General features: G+C 52.3%; 1 protein-coding gene across 1 annotated transcript in view; it reads left to right on the top strand.

Moving 5' to 3' along the window:
* Window positions 1-19908, top strand: part of SMCO4 (single-pass membrane protein with coiled-coil domains 4) — a 63825-nt gene extending 43917 nt beyond the window's left edge. The window contains exon 4 of the mRNA XM_027039654.1: window positions 19121-19908. Within this exon, the coding sequence (XP_026895455.1) occupies window positions 19121-19534 (414 nt within the window). The 3' untranslated portion in view covers window positions 19535-19908. The remainder of the gene's footprint in view (window positions 1-19120) is intronic.
* Window positions 19909-20184: the final 276 nt, after the last annotated feature.

Raw genomic sequence — 20184 nt, 5'->3', positions numbered from 1 at the left:
TTTAAAAAATGGCTCAAATTTTAATTAGAAGGCAGATTGTTAAATGACATTTGATTTGTCCTTTGATGGGGGACTCGGAAAACAGACCCATCATGATAGGAAAGCAGGTTCTAGTCCAGAAGGAGGCATATTAACTTAAGAGCAGGATGTGATCTCAGTGAGTCATTGTTTTCCTAAAATAGGCTGTCTTCTCTGGTCTTTTGTTAAGAGAGAGAGACCTTTCTCTGCATCTGATACCACCTTAGATTAGCATTTCCCTAGGAGAGACTCTAACTTGGAACCCCCTATGCGGGGTGGTACTCCCAGTGGTATAACCGGCAGGGCACAGGACTAGGTACTAAGACCTTCTGCTGGGACTCCGTGAAAACGTCACTATCGAGAAATCAGCAAACCTATTACGATGCTTGTAATTGAAGAAAATATTGGTCTACATACTTTACTTCCTCTTGTGGTAGGATGCAAAATATCATTTATCATGTTACTGTTAAAGTTACTGCTTTCCTGGCCCCAAAGCTGGTATCGGCATCACTACTGAGGGTCATCATAGAAGCGGCCTGCGTGGGTGAACTTGGCACCATAAACTCCTTATGTGGTGCCCCAGCACAGTAGCAGGACATCCAAGCGCCTCGGAGGGTGGTGGGAAGGGTCACCAGTGAGCAAGGCCCAGGCGTCCATCGTTCCACACGACTCCTCTGTGCTTTATAGGACATTTTATACCTACTACAGCAGCTAGGTAACTTGAGTGTCTTGTGGGTACCCCAAGCTCACCGGGTCCAAATTTTATCTCTTGGTCTCTTTCTAACACAGCCCCTTTGCAGACCTCCCCTAACCCCCATGTCATTAGAGTGCGCAGCTGTTAACTCGCTTTTTCAAGCCAGAAACCGGGGAGTCGTCTGTTAACACTCACCTTTCTCTGCCTCCAGATCCCCAAGTCCTTGAGATGCCCTTAATGTAGATCTCGAATTCATCTGTTGCCCTCCCTTGTCCACCCCCGAAGTCCAGTGACACCAGTAGGCCTTCACTGCAAAGGCCTTTGAATTGCTTGCCCTGTTCCCACTTTCCTTCCATTCTGCTCATCACTTTGGACCCAGCGTGGTCTTTAAAATACTTGTCATGTCACCTCACTCCTTGCTTAAACCTGCCAGTGACCTCCTCCTGCACATGGATGAACCCCAACATGCCTAGCATGGCACACGGAGAGGATTGCATGGTCTGGGCCCCAGGCCTGGCGAGAGGTCTCACAGCATTGGTGACATCACGTTCAGGTAGCTCGTGAGACACTTTAACCTTTCGCTCTTGACTTCTTCGGCAGGCTGCAATGATTCTGATTTTCCAAGTCATTTGTCAGGCTGGCAGCTGGCAAAGGTGTACTTAGAATGGATGTTGTGTTCTGGAAAGTGATACAGGGAGGGATTTCTTCCTCCAAACCCCACAATAGCAACTTTTAGAATACAGAGGTGGGCCACTATTTCATTTGGAACTTTAATAAGCAAATAACCAGTATGTAATCGGCTGGAATTTTAATGCCCCTGCTCCTCTCCAAGTAGCCTCCCTTCCAGATATTTCGATGTAAAAACATGTGCAGCCTTTAGGTCCAGAAATCATGATTGTAACTTGGTTCTAAGTCAGCAGAAGAAAAGACTGACATTCTATAGGGGAAAAAAGAAACTAAATATTAGTGCACAGCTTTTTCTTTTTAAACACCTTTCTCCTACCCTGAAGCCTACTTGTTTTCCTTACCTTAACCTGAACTTTAAAAAAAATTTTTTTTAATTTATTTTTGAGAGAGCGAGAGCAAGCATACATGCTCATGAGCAGGAGAGAGGGGCAGAGAGAGAGAGAGAGAGAGAGAGAGAGAGAGAGAGAGAGAGAAAGAGAATCTTAAGCAGGCTCCATGTGAAGTCTGATACGGGGCCCGATCTCACGACCCTGGGATCATGACCTGAGTAGAAGTCAAATCGGCTGTTCAACCAACTGAGCCACCCAGGCACCTCTAACCTTGAGTTTTTGAACCATGTACACACAAACACACTTGAAAAGGGAAATCTGTCTTAATTGAGTGACACTCTCTGCTCTCCTCAGGCCTTCCATTCAAGGTAATTAATGGGAATCCTGAAACCCCAGCTTTAGTTCTGGTACACTATGACCTCAAATTCAGACAACTTTTCTGTGATCTTGAATTTGAAACTTTTAATGATTCCAGGTTGATAGTTCGCTCTGATGTGTTGCAAGCAAATGGGAATACCAGGCAAGGTGATGCTAATACAGTGTGATGGGCACTATGATATTGTGTTACCAGGTGTCATGGGAGCACAGAGATGAGCCCCTTATCCACCTTAGGGCCTGAAAAGTTGTGAAATACTCTTAAGAGAGCATGGCCCACGAGATGGGTCTTGAAGGAGGAGTCTGCCAAGTGGGAGGAGTGACTGGGAGAAAAGAGGTGGAAAAGGGCATTTCAGACAACGGCATGGATGGAGGCCCAGGAGGTCAGCAAGAGCGTGGCACAGCCAGAGAGCTAGCTGTACAATGGTTGTGGCCGCTGCAGGTAAAGGCATGGGGGGTGGGAGTGCTGAATGGTGTGCCGGGGGCCTGATCGTGTGGTGGAACACCCCCGCGGGAGTCTAGACCCTGTGGGTTCCTGGATCAGATCTGTCTTTTGCAGTCGGGATTCTGTAGGCTTGGTCTCTACCTCCAAGGCCTCTTACCAGTGGCGTTGGTCCAGTCCAGAAGGCCGCACACAAGGCCTTTTATCAGGTTTTGTGGGTATGGGACTCAAAAATTCCAAGTTTAAGGTATGTTGTAGGCTGTCCGCCAGGAATCGCAGAGACATTTTTAGAAGTTCCCGAAGTGTGATCGGCGTTAAGTTACAGCCCCTCTGGCGTTTATGGATGCCCCTTTGGGGTCCGGCCGCCTCCCTGTGCTGGGAAGTGGTGCGCTTCAGGCTCCTGTGCAGCACAGACTCACAGGCTGTTGGATTTCCTGTAGATGCTGGAAATGGCACTGTAACCGGGCAATGTCAAATCCGTCTTGAATGACTGGTAATTTGCAGTTGCTGGGAACCTGGGTGTTTAATTAGCAATGACTCCTAGCTTGGCTTTCTCATTGTTAGTTTAGCATGATTTGGTTGGCGGTTAACCTTGGAGTATACAGAAATGCATATGTATACCAGGGATGTGTTTTGGCCTAAGAGTTTCCAGCAACTAGGCTTTAAAACATACACGAGGTTGAGACGAGTCATCCCTACCCCTTTGCTGAAGAAGATGCATACATCTCCTGCATTTGCTCGTGGGGACGGGCAGGTTGTAGCATCCTTTCCCTGCCTCTACAGGCAGTGATTTTAGAAGGATTTAGACATGTTTGTGCTATTTAGGGCTCGAGCAAGCAGGAAGGTAAGGCAGGGATATGCAGGCTACGAGGCTGTTGCAGAAATGCTCATGAGCGAAGAGGGGAGCCTGACCTAATAATGGTAGTGGGGGTGCAGAAGGGGGGATATGTTTGAGAGATGTTTGGGATAAGGGGCTGGAAGTACTCAGGGAACAATTTGATACTGGGACTTGGGGGTCAGGGAGGTATCCCGGAAAACCTCAAACTTCTGGTTTGGGCAACATCACTAAGAGGAACAGGCTTCTATCATATGGCGAACACTTACGGAACCCCTCGTGGGGGAGGCAGACAAAGAATGATTCACTCTTTGAAAAGGCAAAATGAAAGAAGGGCCATTTTCAAGGCATAAGAGTAGGCAAAAGGGTAACTAATTTTGGCTATGGGGGTCGGGGACATTATCTGCACAGCAAGAGTGTGTAAAGCTGGCCAAGATGAAGAGACCTGGGGGTAGGCGCATGTTGTTTTATCTCTGCGTTCAGAGGGGCAGAAGTGTGACCGCTTGAGGTGATGTTGGGGGTGGGGTTGTGCTCGGCATTCAAGGCCTAGAAGGCCAGGCCAAATGTGCACTGTGTTTTGTTGGCCCTGGGGGCCACTGAAGGCTTGGTATAGCTAGAGGACCAAGATCAGACCTTGGATTAAGTGAAGTTACTCTGGAGACTGAGGAATCAGAGGTGGAGACAGGAAGACATGTGGGTAGAAGGCAGTGAAGACTTCACGACAGCGAGTTGTTGGCTGGGTTTGCCTCAGCTGGCAGCAGCCACACGGCGGTCTACAGGGACCCGGCACCTTGCGAGCCAGTGGCACTTTGTGGAGTCTGCAGACAGGCCACTGGCAAAATCAGTCAGCCTCGTCTTCAAACTGCTGGTTCTATGTATGCCCTTTGCCCAAACCATCCTCACTGACTGTTCAGTTTGGTAAAACAGCCTAAGGGTCAGCAAAAAAAAAAAAAAAAGTCGCATTTAAACTGAAGATCATTTAAACTAAAGATCAAATATGTATCCCTTTGTTAGCAACAAACTCAACTCCAGCAGGCTGAGGTCATTGTCCGATGGGGTCGTTCTCCTTCCCCTACCCCCAGATCCGTCCTCCTGGAGCCTCCAGAGAACATTGATATGCTGCTGCCTAAATATTTAGCAGCTTAGTTTATGGTCTGCCTTTTGCAGAATATTTGAATTTGGGCAGCAATCAAGGCCTGCAGTGAAGCACAAATAATAGGCCCTGAGACAGTCGCCGGTGGGTTTGTAGAGCCCTTTCTGGACTGAGCTTCTCGCCCCTCCGCTCTTCCTCATGCTCGGGGTGGGGGTTGGGGGGAGGCAGACAGGAGCTGCATCATGTTTCAGGTGAACTTCCCACACATCCTTCTTTGGGGCGGGGGGAGCTCCTGCCTCCGGGTCTTTGCCCTCCCTGTTCCCTTCCCGGCACCCCCCTTCCCCTAGCTGTGCTCAGGGCTTGAGGTACTTTTCCTTCAGGCCTCTGCTCTCTGCTCAGATGCAGTCCCTCGTAACCCTCTCTGTCACAGCAGGTCCCCTACTGTCATCGTGCGCTGGTTTGTCTTCCTCATGGCACTTTGCTCCTTGACATATTACATCTTTGTCTCTTGTCTGACTCCTGCCCGTAGAGTGTGTGTGCTGTCGGAGCAGGAACTTTGTTGTGTTCGTTACTCCATCCGCACTGCCAAGACAGCACCTAGCTCGTGGAGGTTGCCCTGTACCTGGGGGATCAGCGACCCCTCAGGGGGACCAGTCCGTTAATCAGTGTGCATATTCCCAACATGTAATCGGTGCCTGGCACCTGGTAGGTGCTCAGTAAGTGTTTGAATGAATGAGTTGGGGAGCGGGTGACTCTGCGTGTGACTAGCTAGTCCCCCGCGCTTGGGTGCTCAGCAAGGGTTTGGCGGATAAGTAAATGAATGGATGCGAGAGCTTGCCCGCCTCTGAGACCGACTCTCTCGATGGGGGTGAGCCCTGAGATTCGTTATTTGAGGACGGCCCAGACGTAGTCTTGGGTGCAGGCAGTCGCTGTTTGTACTTGAAAATTCAGTCAATACCTCACTCTTCCTCGGTTTGTCTGCCATCAGCCAGGCTCTGTAATTAACTTGCTGTAATTTAGCTTAGAGATGAATTTTTCATTTTAAAGATGCCATAAACAACCAGCGCTTATGATATCTGGGTTGTTAATGAAGTTCATGCCCAACAGAACACGAGGACGGCGTTACGGGCTGAGGAAAGAAAGGGCCGTTAGCCCACAGCTGGCCGTAGAAGCCAGAGGACAAGCAGATGAGTCCTGGCAGGCTGTGGTTCTCTATTCCTGGGGTGCTTCAGAGCGTGGGGGCATCCAGGCAGAGCCCCGCTGTCTGTGAGGGGCGCATCTTCCTTGGGGTCACATTTTACCCAGAGATTTGGAGAACGTGATGTTTCAGGAATATTGAGAGAGGAGAATTCCACACTGCTTAGTGGTTAAGAGCAGGACTCTGGAACCAGACTGTCTGGGTTTCACATGGTCTCACCACTCACTTGTGTGGTGGCCCTTCCTGGGCAAGTTACCTGACCTCCCCAAACCTCAACTCTCGTCTCTCAGATGGGAGCCTGTGACACAGGCGAGTCTCCCGCGTGGGGACACTGTCAGCATTCAGTGACAGCCACCGCAGGCTTTCATCACAGTGCCATGCACATCTTGAGGGCCAACGTTATATATGATTGCTTGACATTTTTAGGTAAAAGAGGACACAAATGAAATTTTATTCTTGCAGTGGCTCTGCCCCAGACCTGGCCTCCAGGGCTGGAATGTTCATTCACATCTGCCGTATCTGAGATGGAAAAGTTGGCGAAGCACCACCTGAAAAAGACCGAATGCACACCACTGGCTGGGCTGCTCGTTTTCATGAATTTCCCCCCCAAACTTGCCTCCTTCTTAAGCTGTCACAGAGTTGGGCTGTCGTTCACAGAGTGGTAGATTAGCGATGCTTACGTTTAGTAACTGCTGTCTTAAAGTACCTAATTGAACAGCAGATGAAGTGAGGGAACCTATAGGTTTGGATACAGAATTGCCACCTAAGGAGTCACTGTGCTGGGGAGTCACTGCGCTTACAGGAACTGTAGCCTTTCTGAGTGCTGGGACAGACCTGACTTGGTGCTCGCGTTTCATCCATAAACAAGCCTGTTACCCATCAAGGTGAAGACCGTCAGCGTGGAACCCTGGTCCTTTGCTTTCGTCTGATTTCTGAATCTCTTCCCATTAGTCTCTTGGTTTTCCCTCACGATGGAGAACTCCCTCCTCCAGATGTAGGCATCTTCTGTCCTCCGTTCAGGTCTGTCTTCCAGAGCACAACTAAACCTGGCCCTTCTTCAGCATGCAACCTTGGTTCTTTGTGATCCGCAGACCTCCGGGCCTAGCGTTCACACAATTTCACGGGGAAATGAGATTTTTAACCATTTTAGCGGCCCTCGCTATGGGGAGGTCTTCTCAATGCAGTGTTTCTCAATCTGTCTACTGATTGTACAGACTGATTGTCTCTTTTAGTGGACTGCAGTGGGCATTTTTTTTCTGGTGAAATAAAACAAAACACATCAGAGTGGTTGTTCATAATAAGCTTATGTATTACCTTGTAAAACTTTGTTTCAGTTTGTGTGGTGTGCCCCATTAATTATATTGCTTTCTGTGCATCATAACCATTTCTGAAGCCATTGCTTTCAACCCCCTTGCGAGAATTTCAAGTTACTTCTTTTCTTTTTAGTTGTCTTTTTTTTGTCCTTCCTGTGGGTGGATTTGCTTCAGGGCAGCTGGCTTAAAACAAAGTTGCCAGTCGCTGTGAATGTCAAAGTGCTCATTAAAGCAGGACAGTAGGCTGTCCAGAGTTAAATGACAAGATCCATCAAAGGGCCTGCTTCCTCCCCTTCCTCTCCTTCAGTGAGAGGAGCTGGTGGTTGAACACCTTGAGAGCCTCGTGCCATTGTAGGGCAGGGTCTGGAAAGCCATGGTTTCCTCAAGGCTAGAAGAGCTTCCTCTGTCGCTGGTCCTTGCAAGGAGCATGTGGGGACCAGCCTGCATTCACGTGGGCTTCTTTGCTTTCCTGGAGACAAGCAGGAGAGGTGCCATCTTGTCACATGTTGTCCTGACAGACGTGACTGTAACTTGAACTGAAAGGAGATGGGGGACGTGACTCCAAAGACGGAGCAGAACGGAGACTGAACAGGGTTTTCAGAACCTGCGTTCTGGGTGTATTAGGGGAAGGGGGCGGTGGGGAGGCAGGTGTGCTGGGGGAGGGGCTCCCCTATAGGCCACAGAAGCCCCTTGTGCAATGGTGGTGTTCTGGGCGCCAGGGCCTATGCCAGGCATTTGCTTTTGCAATCACATGCCGTCCTCATGTTGTCCTTCTCTCACGTGGTCCTGACAGAGCCCCCACCCTGGTTCCTTCTAGCACCCTCCACCTCTGTCCCCCCGTACCTGCACCTGCTCTGTTGGTACCACCTGACTGTCCCCGCTCTAAGATCTGTGACTGCAGGTGGGCCACATGCTGCTGCGGTTACATGGTAGCCCTCTGTTGCATTTGTCCCCCTCGGGGACAGCTATTTCATAGCTCTTCTCTCTTCAGGCTTCTGACATCCCCTCCATCTTCCTGCCTCCTGAGCTGGCGACCTTCTTCCCGTTATCACGCACAGCCAGTGGCGGTCATGTGGGACTTGCACGTACTCCCAGCACCACGTCAGTGGCCCGGAGCTCGCTCTGCCTCCCCCGGGGGTGCGTCCATCACTTCTTTCTCCTTCCTTCTCCTGGTGCACTTCCCCTTATAGTACGAACATTCTGTAACTGCCTTAACTACCTGACAGACAAACAGAACAAAGCTCTAGCCCATAATTCTGACCCTCTTTTGATGATGATGATGATGCTTGCTAACCTTCCGTAGTACGTAGTAAGTACCTGGCATTCTTCTGATCGGTTCATTGGGTACAATTTTTGTCCCCACTTCTCAGATGAGAAATCTGAGGCACAGAAAGATTAAGCGCCTTGCCCCAAGTCACAGGGCTGGCAAATGCCAAAGTGGGGTTTCAGCGCCGACCCTCAGCCTCCAGGCTCTGTCCGGAGAAGACTTGCCTCCTGCTGGCCTCTGCTGTCTCCGCCCCTTTCCTCTCTGGAACCAACTCCTCTTGCTGCCCCCTCCTCACCTCTCCAAAACCTTCCTGGGACCAGATGAGATGGTCGGCTCCTTGTTTCTCAGAGTGCTTTCCGCACTTGCCTCCCAGGACACCATACTCTTCCTGGTCTTCCTCCTTTCACACATTTTTAGTCTGTTTTGCTGGTTCCTCTTCTGCCCTCCCAGATCGAAGCATTATGTTGCACCAGAGCTCCGTCTGGCCCCGGCCTCTGTCCCTGTCTGCGCTCGCCTACCAGCCTTGTGGCTTTCAGCCCCGGCAGCCTCACATCCTTGCCTCCAGCCCAGCTCTCGCCCTGGACCAGACTCCTGTATCCCACTGCCTGCTCGCTGTCTCCGCTAGGGTCTCCAACTTGATGCGTCCCAGCTTCCCGTGCCCCCGCCCCACCTGCCTTGCATCTTTTCCAATCCCCGAACGGCCCCTCCAGCCCCTCCAGCCTTCCGTTCGTTCAGGCTTTAGTCCATTTCTTTTTTCCCACTCCAGTTCCAGTCTGCTGGTAAGTCATGTTGACTCTGCCTTCAGAGTGCATGCAGGACCTGACCACTGTCCACCCCATCTGCCCCTTCCCTGGACCGTGCCACCGTGTTTCACATGAATAGTGCACTGGCATCTTCGCCAGTCTCCTTCCCGCTGCTGCCGCCCTGTCCCCCTGCAGCCAGTTGTCCAACAGTGCTCTTTTTAAATGCAGGCAGAGCCCTGGGGGGTGGGGGTGGGGTAATCTCATCCTCCTCCTGCTCCCATTGTGGCCTCTCCTCTAAATGCTCCCTTCTGCCGTCCCCAGGATGCTGGCCGCTGCACTGCCTCTCAGATGTGCTGGCAGTGGCGTGGGGGCTACCCTTGGGCCTTTGCACATGCTCTGCCCTGTCTGGAAGGTCTTCCCAGGAATCTGCACAGGTCACTTTCTTACTTCCTTCGGGTCTCTGGTCCAAAGTCACTTTCTCCTGAAGCCTTCCCCGAATGATTACTCTAAATGTGCAGCCTCTGCCCCACCCACTCCCCTGTATTTTCTGCACAACACATAGCATCCTCTGACACACATTCTGTTCATTTGTTGGTTGCCTGTCTCCCCATGTCCTTGTAAACTACCTGAAGGCAGCGTTTTGCCTGTCTTGTTCATAGCTGTATCCCCTTAATAGCCCCTCACATACAGTAGGTGCTCAAAAAATATTTGAATGATAGGTACTTTTATCCTTGGTTTATAGATAGAATAATTGAAAGTCTGAGAGTTACTTGCCCAGGGCCACAGACCCTAAAAGTGTCAGGAACAAGGATGGAAACCCTGACATGAGCTTAACTGCTTCGTAGCCTCCTTTTTCTTGTTAAATAAGGACAGTAATATGTGACACGCAGAGTTATTGTGGGTATGAAACGGATAATGCGCAGGAAAGCACTTGTAAACCCTGGGGTGCCAAAGGACTGGTACTTATCTATCTTTTTGAGAACCCTAGCCTTTCACATCTGTTCTTCAGCAACCCTCCCAAAGGCTCTTTTTTGTTCTTGGGTTTTTATTTAGGAGAAGCCGGTACTGCCTTCGCCAAATTACCTACTTGCTTCTTCCTTCTGCCCTTGGTGAGAGAACTCTGTGCCTGTGCGTTCGTGTCTCTTGGCTTCTGTCAGTAGTTCGGATCCTCCCCACCAGACCTGTGGCCTGTCAGTGGCTAGGGGACCGGTGTGTGTGTGGGGGGGTGAGGGGTAGCTGGAGCTGGCATGCATGTGGCTATTACTGTTCATGTCTGTGTTCCCGGGGAAGGCGCTTATGTTATCAGCAGGTGCTTAGCGGGTGTCAGGAGTCCCGTCTTGCACAATCCTCCTGGCAGCCTGCCCACCCCCTGCCCCCACTCTCTGCGGCAGACTGGAGTGAAGTGATCACAGGCCCATTATGGCTAAATAGCAGGCACATAAAATGAAGCAGGCACACTTGATGAAACACAGAGCTGCCGCTCTCAGGCGCGCAATTTATGTTTCCCTGAACCCAGGGCAGCTTCCCCAAGTCTCCTAGCATGGGGCACGAAGCAGTTCAGCCCTTCCGATGCTCCCTGTTACAGTAACGACACAGCCACGAGAAGGGGTGCTAGGAGTCCCCCCACTTATACCCTTCTTACGTGTCGTCCATTCGTTTGAATGCCTGGTTTTCAAGTAGGAGAAGAATGCCTCCATTTTCTCAGCGAGCACCTCAAACTGCCTTTTCTGAAGACGGGAGAGCTGGGGCGCTTTAGGAAAGGTGACCAGCATGGAAAATAGGCGGGCGGTCTTCCGGGGGAGTGGTCTTCCCTGGGGAGCCACCACCTGGGCCTGGCTTCCGTACTCGCATTGATTGTGAGCTGACGTGGGGGTGCCGTTGACACAGTTCACAACTGCTTAACGCTGTCACCAGGCCAGGCCATGTCGTGCCATTCTCCACCGGCACCTCTCCGACAGCCCGTGACATCAGGTGAGAATGGACAGCAAAGAAATCAGGCGACGTCAAAGCAGCCGGGCCCACGGTGAACCCTCAGGCAGGATGTGCTGCGGGCGTAAACCCAGGCCCACCGCCCAGCCGGGGGCGGGGGGGCGGGGGGGGGGGGGCGTGCAGGCATACTTTTCAGGAAGGAGGGCAGGCTTTATCCCCTGCTGAGTGCGACAAGCCCGGGATGGCCTGTGCTCCCTCTCAGTCACCCTCCCCGAGTCCACGGCCCGCAGAACCGTTGGGCTGGAACCAGACGCGGACTTTTGATTCTGCACCCCATCCCTGCGCGTGCTTCTAGAGGATGCCGGCCACTTGGAGGCAGCCGCGGTGGTGGGGAAAAGCAGTTTCTGAGCCAGAGAGCATTCGGTGAATCCCAGCTGCACTGCTGACTGACCTCCTGGGGCCTCCTCTAAGCCCCGGTTCCCTGGTCTGCAAAACGGAGTTACAGGCAAAGTGAGGGTTGCGTGTTTGTGGGCGACTTTAGTGTGGTAGCCTGACAGATCGTGCGCGGGAAGTGATAGCTGCTGTTCCTCCCTCGGGGTGCCTCGGAGGCGTAGTGGGGTCACACAAGGAGGATGGGAGGACTTTGAAATTAGGTCTGAGTTCAAATCCTCTTTCTGTTCATTCATCAAATGTTTGCTGAGTGCCTGTTATGGATCTTACGCTGGGGTTGAGGCCGTGCTGGTTCCCTAATGGTATTTGACCTTGGGGAAGTCACCACACTTTTCTGAGTCTCCGTTTCTTCACATAAAATGGGGATGAAAAATACCAATCTTGCGAGACTGAGTTGAAAATGAACTGAGCGTTGAGAAGTGGCAGCTGGCTACTTTATTCTTTTCTATTGTAACTTTTTTCTACTGCGCTGTAGAATTTTCTACCGTACCTCTGTGGGGAGTCCGTACGATGAACTGCTTGTTAGACTATTCCAGCTTGGATATTTAATGCAACGGGTGTTTGCTGAGCACCTGTTATGCGAGAGGCACCATGCCAATCCAGGGGAATAGTATTGCTACCCCATAGGAGCGCACAGTCCCCTGGGCACATCAGAGCCCCAGCTGGTCACCAGCCGCTGGTCGGTGCTGCCATAGGGGCACCAACCGAGTGCTGGGACAGCACTGAGGAAGGAGCCATTGCTTCAGTCCGGGGAGGGGGCCGAGCGAGGGTGAGAGAGACTCCAGCAGGCAGGGGACGGTACAGGGGAGAGGGTCTCCAGCAAAGGCACCGCCGTGGCACAGGCGCGGAGGTAGGAGTGTGCAGGGTGGGAGTGCAGGTGCGTTGGTGGCTGTGGCTCACGCCAGGCGTGACAAGGCTGGGGAGATGTGTTCGGGCTGGGTTGTGAAGTCTCAGAAGTCCTCAGCATTGTGCGTGGAGGCCAAGACGTGGAAAGCTTAGAAGAGGGCAGAAGGTGGTGTGCCTTCTTGCATGGGGCAAGCACAGCACTGTCCAGGACAAGTGCTCCGTGAGCCTTTCGTGGGGTTAAAATGTCTCTCATAGCCACACTAAAACAGGGAATACAGAACAGGTGAAATTAATAATATTATTCTCTTAAAAAAATGTTTTTAAGTTTATTTTTGAGCAATAAAGAGAGAGAGAGAATGAGCATGAGTGGGGTAGGGGCAGAAAGAGAAGGAAGGAGAATCCCAAGCAGGCCCCGAGCTGTCAGCACAGAGCCCAGTGCAGGGCTCAAACTCACGAACCATGGTCATGACCTGAGCCAATATCAACAATTGGATGCTTACCCAACTGAACCAGGCAGGCGTGTCCCAATAATATCATTTCAACGTGAATATGATCTTATTATCATCATCCCAACACGAATATTCTTTCAACATGAATGAGAGTTTATCAAAATATTATATTTTGATATATTATCAAAGTGTCATTTCAGCATGAATCAGTGTAAAAATTTAAATGACACATTTCACATTATTATTTTTTTCTGGTGTGTATTTTACATTACAGTACAGCTCAGTTTGGACCACAGCCACATTTCAAATATCAGAGGCTCGTGTGGCTAGCGGCTGCCTCATTGAAAAGCAAAGGGTTAGCGGTTCTGGAATGTGGGGAGTGGCAGTGATCTGTGTAATCCAGAATCTTCCCTCAGCCTGAACCAGCCTTCTCCCATCAAACCTTTGAACAAACCTGTCCACCACCAGGTTGGTGACTCTGGTAGTTATCAGCAGCCAAAAGAGAAAAAACTGGGGGATTCCATCACCCACGGGCTACACGCTACGAAAACAAAAACGAAAAGCAGAATTCCCTGGTGTTTCCTCCCTTTATGTGTATCTCCACTGGACAGACCCCCCTGGAGAGCAAGGCACTATGTGCCGTTTATTGAACAACTGGTATGGCCTGTTAATGTACTGGATGTTCAGATGACACATCCTCCCTAATTTTGTCAGCACGTCTGCAAAGCAGGTTTTCTTATCCCATTTTACAGAGGAGGCAAATCAGGACATGAGAGATTAAGTACCTTGCCCAGGGTTGTATGACTGGACCTGACAGAGCTGAGACTCAAACCTGGTTTCACACCCTGGTTTACCTCTGCTCCTGGCTGTTTCTCTAATAGAGTTCAACTCTGTACGTGACGTGTACCTATGTACATGTATATGTAATACACAAGTATATGTACATATACATATATATATATACATACATATATGCACATAAAGGCTATAATCAGAGAAAAATCGCCAACTTGAAATGACTCTGTAGAAAAAGAGGTGTTCCCACGCTTCCTCTCTGCCTCTGCCTCCTGTCCACACACGCTGGGGCCCAGTTGGACGGTTGCAGCGCTGACCAGTTGCCACGGACTGGCATTGTGGGGGAGGGGGCAGAGCAGGCGGAGTGTCATTGGAATCGGGTGGAACCCAAGTGCTTGTGAAGTCTTCTGTTTCCCTGGTTAGGGGAGTTAGAGGCCGTGGGGGGGGGGGGGACCAGGTGGCCGTCACAGTTGTGAAGCTGGAACTCGGCTAGTGGCTTCTCCTTCCTGTCTGGGCTGTTGGCTGGGAAGAAGCCAGACTGCCCAGTGTGAGCTTGATCTTCACCTTCCTCTCTGTGAGGGGCTGGTAAGCGATGAAGTGGTCCCAAGTGGGGAGTGGGTCAGGAAGGTAGGTGGGTGGTGACTGTTCGGGCTTTGCAGTCCGACAGATGTGGGATTGACCTTCCACTCTGCCACTCCCTAATTTTGGGACCAAGGCAGGGCTCTGGGTTCCTCACTGGTGAAACTGGGGTGATCCTTGCAGCCGGGGCTCTTTTCACTGGAAGCCAGAGGTCCACTGGAGCCAGCTCATGAAAGAGGTGTCCACCGTGAAATACAGAAGCACAGCAGTGTCCTGTGAGGACCAGAGCCTGGTAGAGCTGGAAAGACGGGAGTGTGGTCCCCTCTGCTCCTGTCTCCTCTGTCCCCCACCCGGCTTTCTCTCTTGCCTTCTGCACATGGTATCAGATGGGTTCCCAGGTGGCTACGTGTAGTGTCCCTTAGTGTTTCTTACTCTGGATTTCCCAGGTGGGGGCTGATTGACCCAGCTCATTTTCTCGAGGCAAGCCACACATGTCAGAGGTCCTGGCCAAGTGTGGTCGAGCCAGTCGTGACCCAGCAGGCCACCTGGTCCGGTGAGCCGAGGCCAGTGCATGTGAGGTGGTCTGCCGGCTCAAAAGGAGGCGGGGCCTGGATATGAAGCATCTATGAACTTCAGCCTTAAGGGCTGATGTTTCCCTGCTGAGTTTGCTTTTTTGCCCTCCAAGATGGTTATTGCCTGCCTGCTCTTTCCTCAGACCTGCCTCCCAACTCCCAGCCTTGAAGCTGAGCCCTTTCCTGTTTCATTAAGAAAGTAGGAGCCTCTCATTCCTACCGCACAGTACAGACCTGCCTCCTCCTGTCCCCGTCTCCTGGTGGATTTGAAGCCATGCCTTCACTTCTCTCAAAGGCAAAGTGGTCCTTGTGTGCTCTCTTTTCAGCATCAGGGCTTGCCCCGTTCTGCTGGACTCCCCAGACATCCTCCGGTTTCCCTCCCGGCTGCACATGCTCTTCCAGCAGGGCCCCAGACCAGTTGTCTGCGCAAGTGCTGGTCAGAGTGCTGGTACGTGAACCATTTATCGCACGTTGTCACAGGATTCGGGAGTGTGCGCCAGAATGTAAGTCAGCTGTGTACCACGCCTGATTTAGTTCAGCTGACTTTTTTTTTTCTTCATGGCAAAACTTTGTCAATGAAAGAAGCAGAGTGTCCATCTGCCTTCTGGCCCAAGCTTCTCCCTTCTCAGCTGAGTTTGTGGGTGACACTTTTAATAGCCCTACTCTGCACCCTCCCCGCTCTGAAGTCACTCATGTCACATCTTCATGTTGCGAAGGCCTGTAGATGCTTCTCGATTTTCACCTTGGCTCTCAGTAGTGGTCTGAAGCAGTACCTTTCTTGACTCTCTCGGCCCCCAGGACTTTATATTCTGTTTCTCCCCTTCACTGGCCTCTTCTCCCCAGGCCTCTTTGCTTGTTCCACAACTCTCTGTCCGGGGCTGCAGGGCCCAGGCCGGGCCTTTTCTCCATCTACCTTTAGTGAGCTCACCTTGGCTAATAGCAGATGACTTCCAAATATAGATCTTCAGCCCAGCCTGAGCTCCTGACTCAGCCCAGCCGGAGCTCCTGACTCATTGCTCCAGCCGCCTCCTTGATATTTCCATGGCGATGTCCAATAGGCATCCTCACACACGGACAGAGAAGAACACGGCACTTCCCGGTCTTTCTCAAGCCCACCCCTTCCCCCACCCCTTCTCCCTCCGCTCATGAGGCAGGACCACTGCCAGCCAGCCGCTTGCACTCCAAACTTTAGGTTCACCTGTGATTTCCCCCCTTTCCCTCAGAGGCCACATCTGATCTGTAAGTAGGGCCTGTCACTTGTGCCCCCAGAGTACTACCGACCGACTCTGTCCTCCCGGGCACCACTCCCTCTCCCAGTCTGAGCCACCCCCTCCCATGCTGGCCTGCTCCCTGAGCCTCCCTTGTTATTCCGCCATGCCCCCCCCCTCCCCTGCTCTCCACCGAGCAGCCAGAGGGAGTTTTTTAAAGCCTGTGCCTGCCAGTGTGAAGCCCTTCAGTGCCTCCTGCTGCTCTTGGGATAAGACGAGGCTCCCTACTGTGGCCTGCATGCCCCCCCCCCCCCCCAAGACCTGGCCTCTGCCGCCCTCTCCAGGTCCAACTGCCACTCTCCTCCTGCCTGGTTCCTTCCACTTCTGCTGTGCTTCCCCACTTCTGTCCTGGCTGGTCCCCTCCCCTCTCCTCTGGTGTCATCTCAGAGACGTTTTCCCTGATTCTTGGGCCCCATAGAGAGTGTGGGGCTGTGGCCTGAGGTCCACAGCATAGGTGAGTGAGAGCAGGGAGGCTGCCTGCTGTAGCCTGACGAAGAGCCCGGGATTCAGACCTGCCTGCTTGTTCTTTAAATCCTGACCAGACCTGCACTGTCCCCAGCAACTTGAGGCTTTTTTCTAAGCTCCCAGGAACTTCTGAGTGCATCTTACGGATAGCAGGATAGCAGGAGCTGGTCACCACGGAGGCTGATGCTTTTGAAATGCTGATGTGGGAGGACCGAAGCCAGGGCCTGTAGGGTTCGCAGGAGCAGCTGGGGCCCTTTTTAACTCCAGGCTTCCAGGGGTGCCTGCCTGTGGCCGGGCCTGTGAGGGGCCCTGTGAACAGCACCCGCGGGTGCTCCGTATTTCACAGGCCCGACAGGCCATTAGCTACCCCCCGCCGGGGAATAGCTGCAAATCCGAGTGCCGCTAATGGCTTGTCTCTTTCTAAACAAACTTGTGAGGCCCCGTCAGGGAGAGGATGAACTGTGGTTCCTAGCTGACAAGCGGTGCTGTCCACTGCTCTGCTGGTGTCCTTGTCTCTAAAACAGGGGATAGTAAGCCTCTTCCATCCTGTGCGTTCCAACTTCACAGCCCTGTGGGATGCACCCTAGCAGCATTAGCTAATGTGCATCGAGTGCCTTCTCCACGCCACGCACCGTGTTACGGATTCTTGTCTCGTCCTCACCATGGTCCTGTGAAGGGCACACCGCCATCATTAGCACCTCTCAGGTGGTAGCCGGGGCTTCGAGAAGCTCAGTGAGGCTGCCCAGGGTCGCGGGCCGGTGAGTCGTGGGGGAGAGGAAGCCGGCTCCGTCTGGCTCAGCGGCCTGTCCTGCTTCCCTGCAGGTGGTCAGAGCACCGTGCACTTGTGCGTTTTCAAGTCCTCACGGTCAGCCTTTGCGAGAGAAGCTGTTCTCATTGTTCAGATGAGGGCAGTGAGGTCCGGTGAAGCTAAGTGACTTGCTCACAGCCATGCAGCCAGCAAGCGGTGCGTCCTGGGTTTGAAGCCAGGTCTGTCCGAAAGTTCTGTGAAAGATTTGAAAGGGAGAATTGGTAAAGCCAGGGATTGCTACACCTGTCAGGTGTTAAGAAAGTACTAATGAGTAGTTTTCAAATCCTAGTGGAAATTGTACATTGGCCAAAGTAGGGCTGCCCTGGAATTAAGTATTTGCTTTTGGCTGGCCTTGGTCATCCCAGTGTACTAAAATTAGTCATCTTGTGCCGTAAGAAACTCTGCCTGATGTGGGTAATACAGAAAAAATTCCGGGGTCCATAGGAGATGAGAGGAGTGGTAGGGTATATTAGGGTCCCTCTACCAACAGTCGGATCTCATGTAAGACGTCTTCTGTCTCAGAATCCACGTTTCATATTCTGCCGCTTAATGTGGTGACTTGGGTGTAAATGCTGTCTTCTTGTCAGCATGGTGACAGGCCGCCCACTGCCCTGGGACAAAACTGCACACACAAGGTCATGTTGCAAGGAATATTGGCGTGTGCTGCCTTTCTGCCTCTGAGAGCGTCGAACTCCATGCTAGTCCCAGGATACTGTGATGGACAGATGTCTTGTCTCGTCCAATATCCAACCTCCGCTTGTTTTTCGCTTTAAGAAAACACTCCACCCACTCTAGAGATTGAAAGGCTGGGCTGTGGGCGTATTGGGCCTCCGCTTGGCTCGTCTGACGCACACAGGAGCTGGTGGCGCAGAAGAGCCAGGCGCTCGGCAGTCCATCCTGGACGGTGACAGCAGCCACACCTAGTTTGCAAGGACAGTCGCGGTGGCCTCGGCGCCTCCTGCTGCAGTGGCGGTGCCCAGGTGGTGCTGTGGTATGAGTGGGGCTCTGGTTATGGTCGCCCAGCTCCCTCGTCCTGCTCGTGGCCAGAGCCCAGGCCTTTGGCTTTTCTGGGGATCCTGAGACGTGCCAAAGGTCTCTGAGTCAACTCCCCCATCTCAATCAGTCAAAGGGTTGCTGCCGCTTCAAGCTAAGAATCAGACTTCTATGGAGCTCTTGCTGTAAAGTTGTCCGTGGGTTTTTCATTTGTTCCCAGGCCCCTGACGGCACTGCTTCACCACCTGAGCCCCTCCTCGGGGCACAGAATTCACGAGAATCCGAGTGGGCGGCAGGACCACAGGCTCAGCCAGTCTCCATTGTCTGCCTGACCCAGACAACACTGTGCCTGCAGCCGGTGGTGCACCCCCAGACCGAGGGTGCTGCAAGGGTGGGACTTAGTCCTCCACCTCTTCCACAGCTCCTCCAGCAGTGCCTGGCACATAGTAGGTGCTCGGGAAGGTTTGGACGGATGGACGAACCGGGGCAGAGATGGAGAAGTCAGTGCCTCTGGGCCCTCTGTAGCCCTAGCAAGGCTGACCAGGCCCACGATCAGGCCCGAGGCTTGGGCAGGATGGAGCCATGTGCCTGGAATCTGCAGGCCGCCCGACAGTAAAGATCAGCAGGGGAGGGTGTGACACTCGGAACAGTGAGGAAAGCGGGTGGGGCCTCGGCGGGGAGAAATGTGCTCCTCTCATCCGAGCGGAGACGGCGTGCCATCCGTGTCCCACGTGCACAGAGGCCCTGTGTGAGCATGCCGGAGACCCATTCACGGTACGCCGCCAGGCCAGGGACCCTGGGGCCCATCCAGTTTGTCCTCAACCCCACCACTCAGAGGCTCTGACCTCTGTTGTGTGACCCCTGTTGTTCTAACCCCTTGTCTTCTAAATTGCAGGTATGTCTCCTGGGTTAGCATTTGCCTTTCAGTTTACAGTTTCGTTTCCTTTTCACTCCGTTCGTTTTCAATCACAGTTCTCCCCACAGGAGGTTGTGCGCCTTGACCAGAGGAGCGTGGCCCGTCCTTCAAAACCCTCTCCGGACGCCTTCCTAGCCTCGCCCGGGAAAGATGCGGCAGCTCAAAGGCAAGCCCAAGAAGGAGACGTCCAAGGACAAGAAGGAGCGGAAGCAGGCCATGCAGGAGGCCCGACAGCAGATCACCACGGTGGTGCTGCCCACGCTGGCCGTGGTCGTGCTTCTGATCGTGGTGTTCGTGTACGTGGCCACGCGCCCCACCGTCACCGAGTGAGCGCTGTGGGCGGGCTCCCCAAGCAGGCAGTGGAGGCCCGGGAGGGGGAAGGCCAACGAAACATGGCTTTCGTGTTCCGAGATTTTCCTGATGCTGAGCTCCGAGCAGGGGCACCCTGTCTTCTCTGGTCTTTGACTTGATTAAAGTTTCTCCAATTTCCCTGGGAGGGAATAGGGAACGTTTTATCAGTGAACGTGCCATACACCTTATGGTCCACTTCATGTGCCTTTCAGACTTCAAAGCGGTGTGTGTGTGTGTGTGTGTGTGTGTGTTTCTTTGTCTCTCCTAAAATCAATATGTAGCCCACCTGGTGAGAGGAGGAATCTCTGGGTCATGAATCAGTTGGAATCAGTGCTCACCCCATCCCCATTGTTTTGAACATGACTCTTTTCCTCCATGTGTTCACAATTTCCAAAGGGACTGTACTTCTTCTCTGTGCTTAATGTGATTTGAAATCTGTCGACTCAAAAGTGAAATATTTATTTTTTTGAATAAAGGAGATAATAGCCTTAAACTGGATGTTTTATCTTGCTTTGCCAGGAGGAGGCCTTGCTCTCAGGGAATTGCAGGGTGGCACTGTGTGTGTGTGTTTCTTCACGCTGCTCCTTCCCCCCGGGGGCTTCTTCACCTCTCCTTCAGTCCCAGCTTGAATCCCTTTCAGTAGCATTTGTGCTTTCTGACTGGAGCAGTTTAAGATTGGGAAAATCTTGAGAGGGGCAGGAAGGGTACATTCATTGGTCTGTTTTAGCAAAGTAAGAGTTCTAACTGGAATATGACTACAGGTGCTCTT

This window comes from Acinonyx jubatus, chromosome D1 (genome assembly GCF_027475565.1).
Source record: "Acinonyx jubatus isolate Ajub_Pintada_27869175 chromosome D1, VMU_Ajub_asm_v1.0, whole genome shotgun sequence".
Classification (NCBI taxonomy): domain Eukaryota; kingdom Metazoa; phylum Chordata; class Mammalia; order Carnivora; family Felidae; genus Acinonyx; species Acinonyx jubatus.
This window is presented reverse-complemented; position numbering and strand designations above follow the sequence as displayed.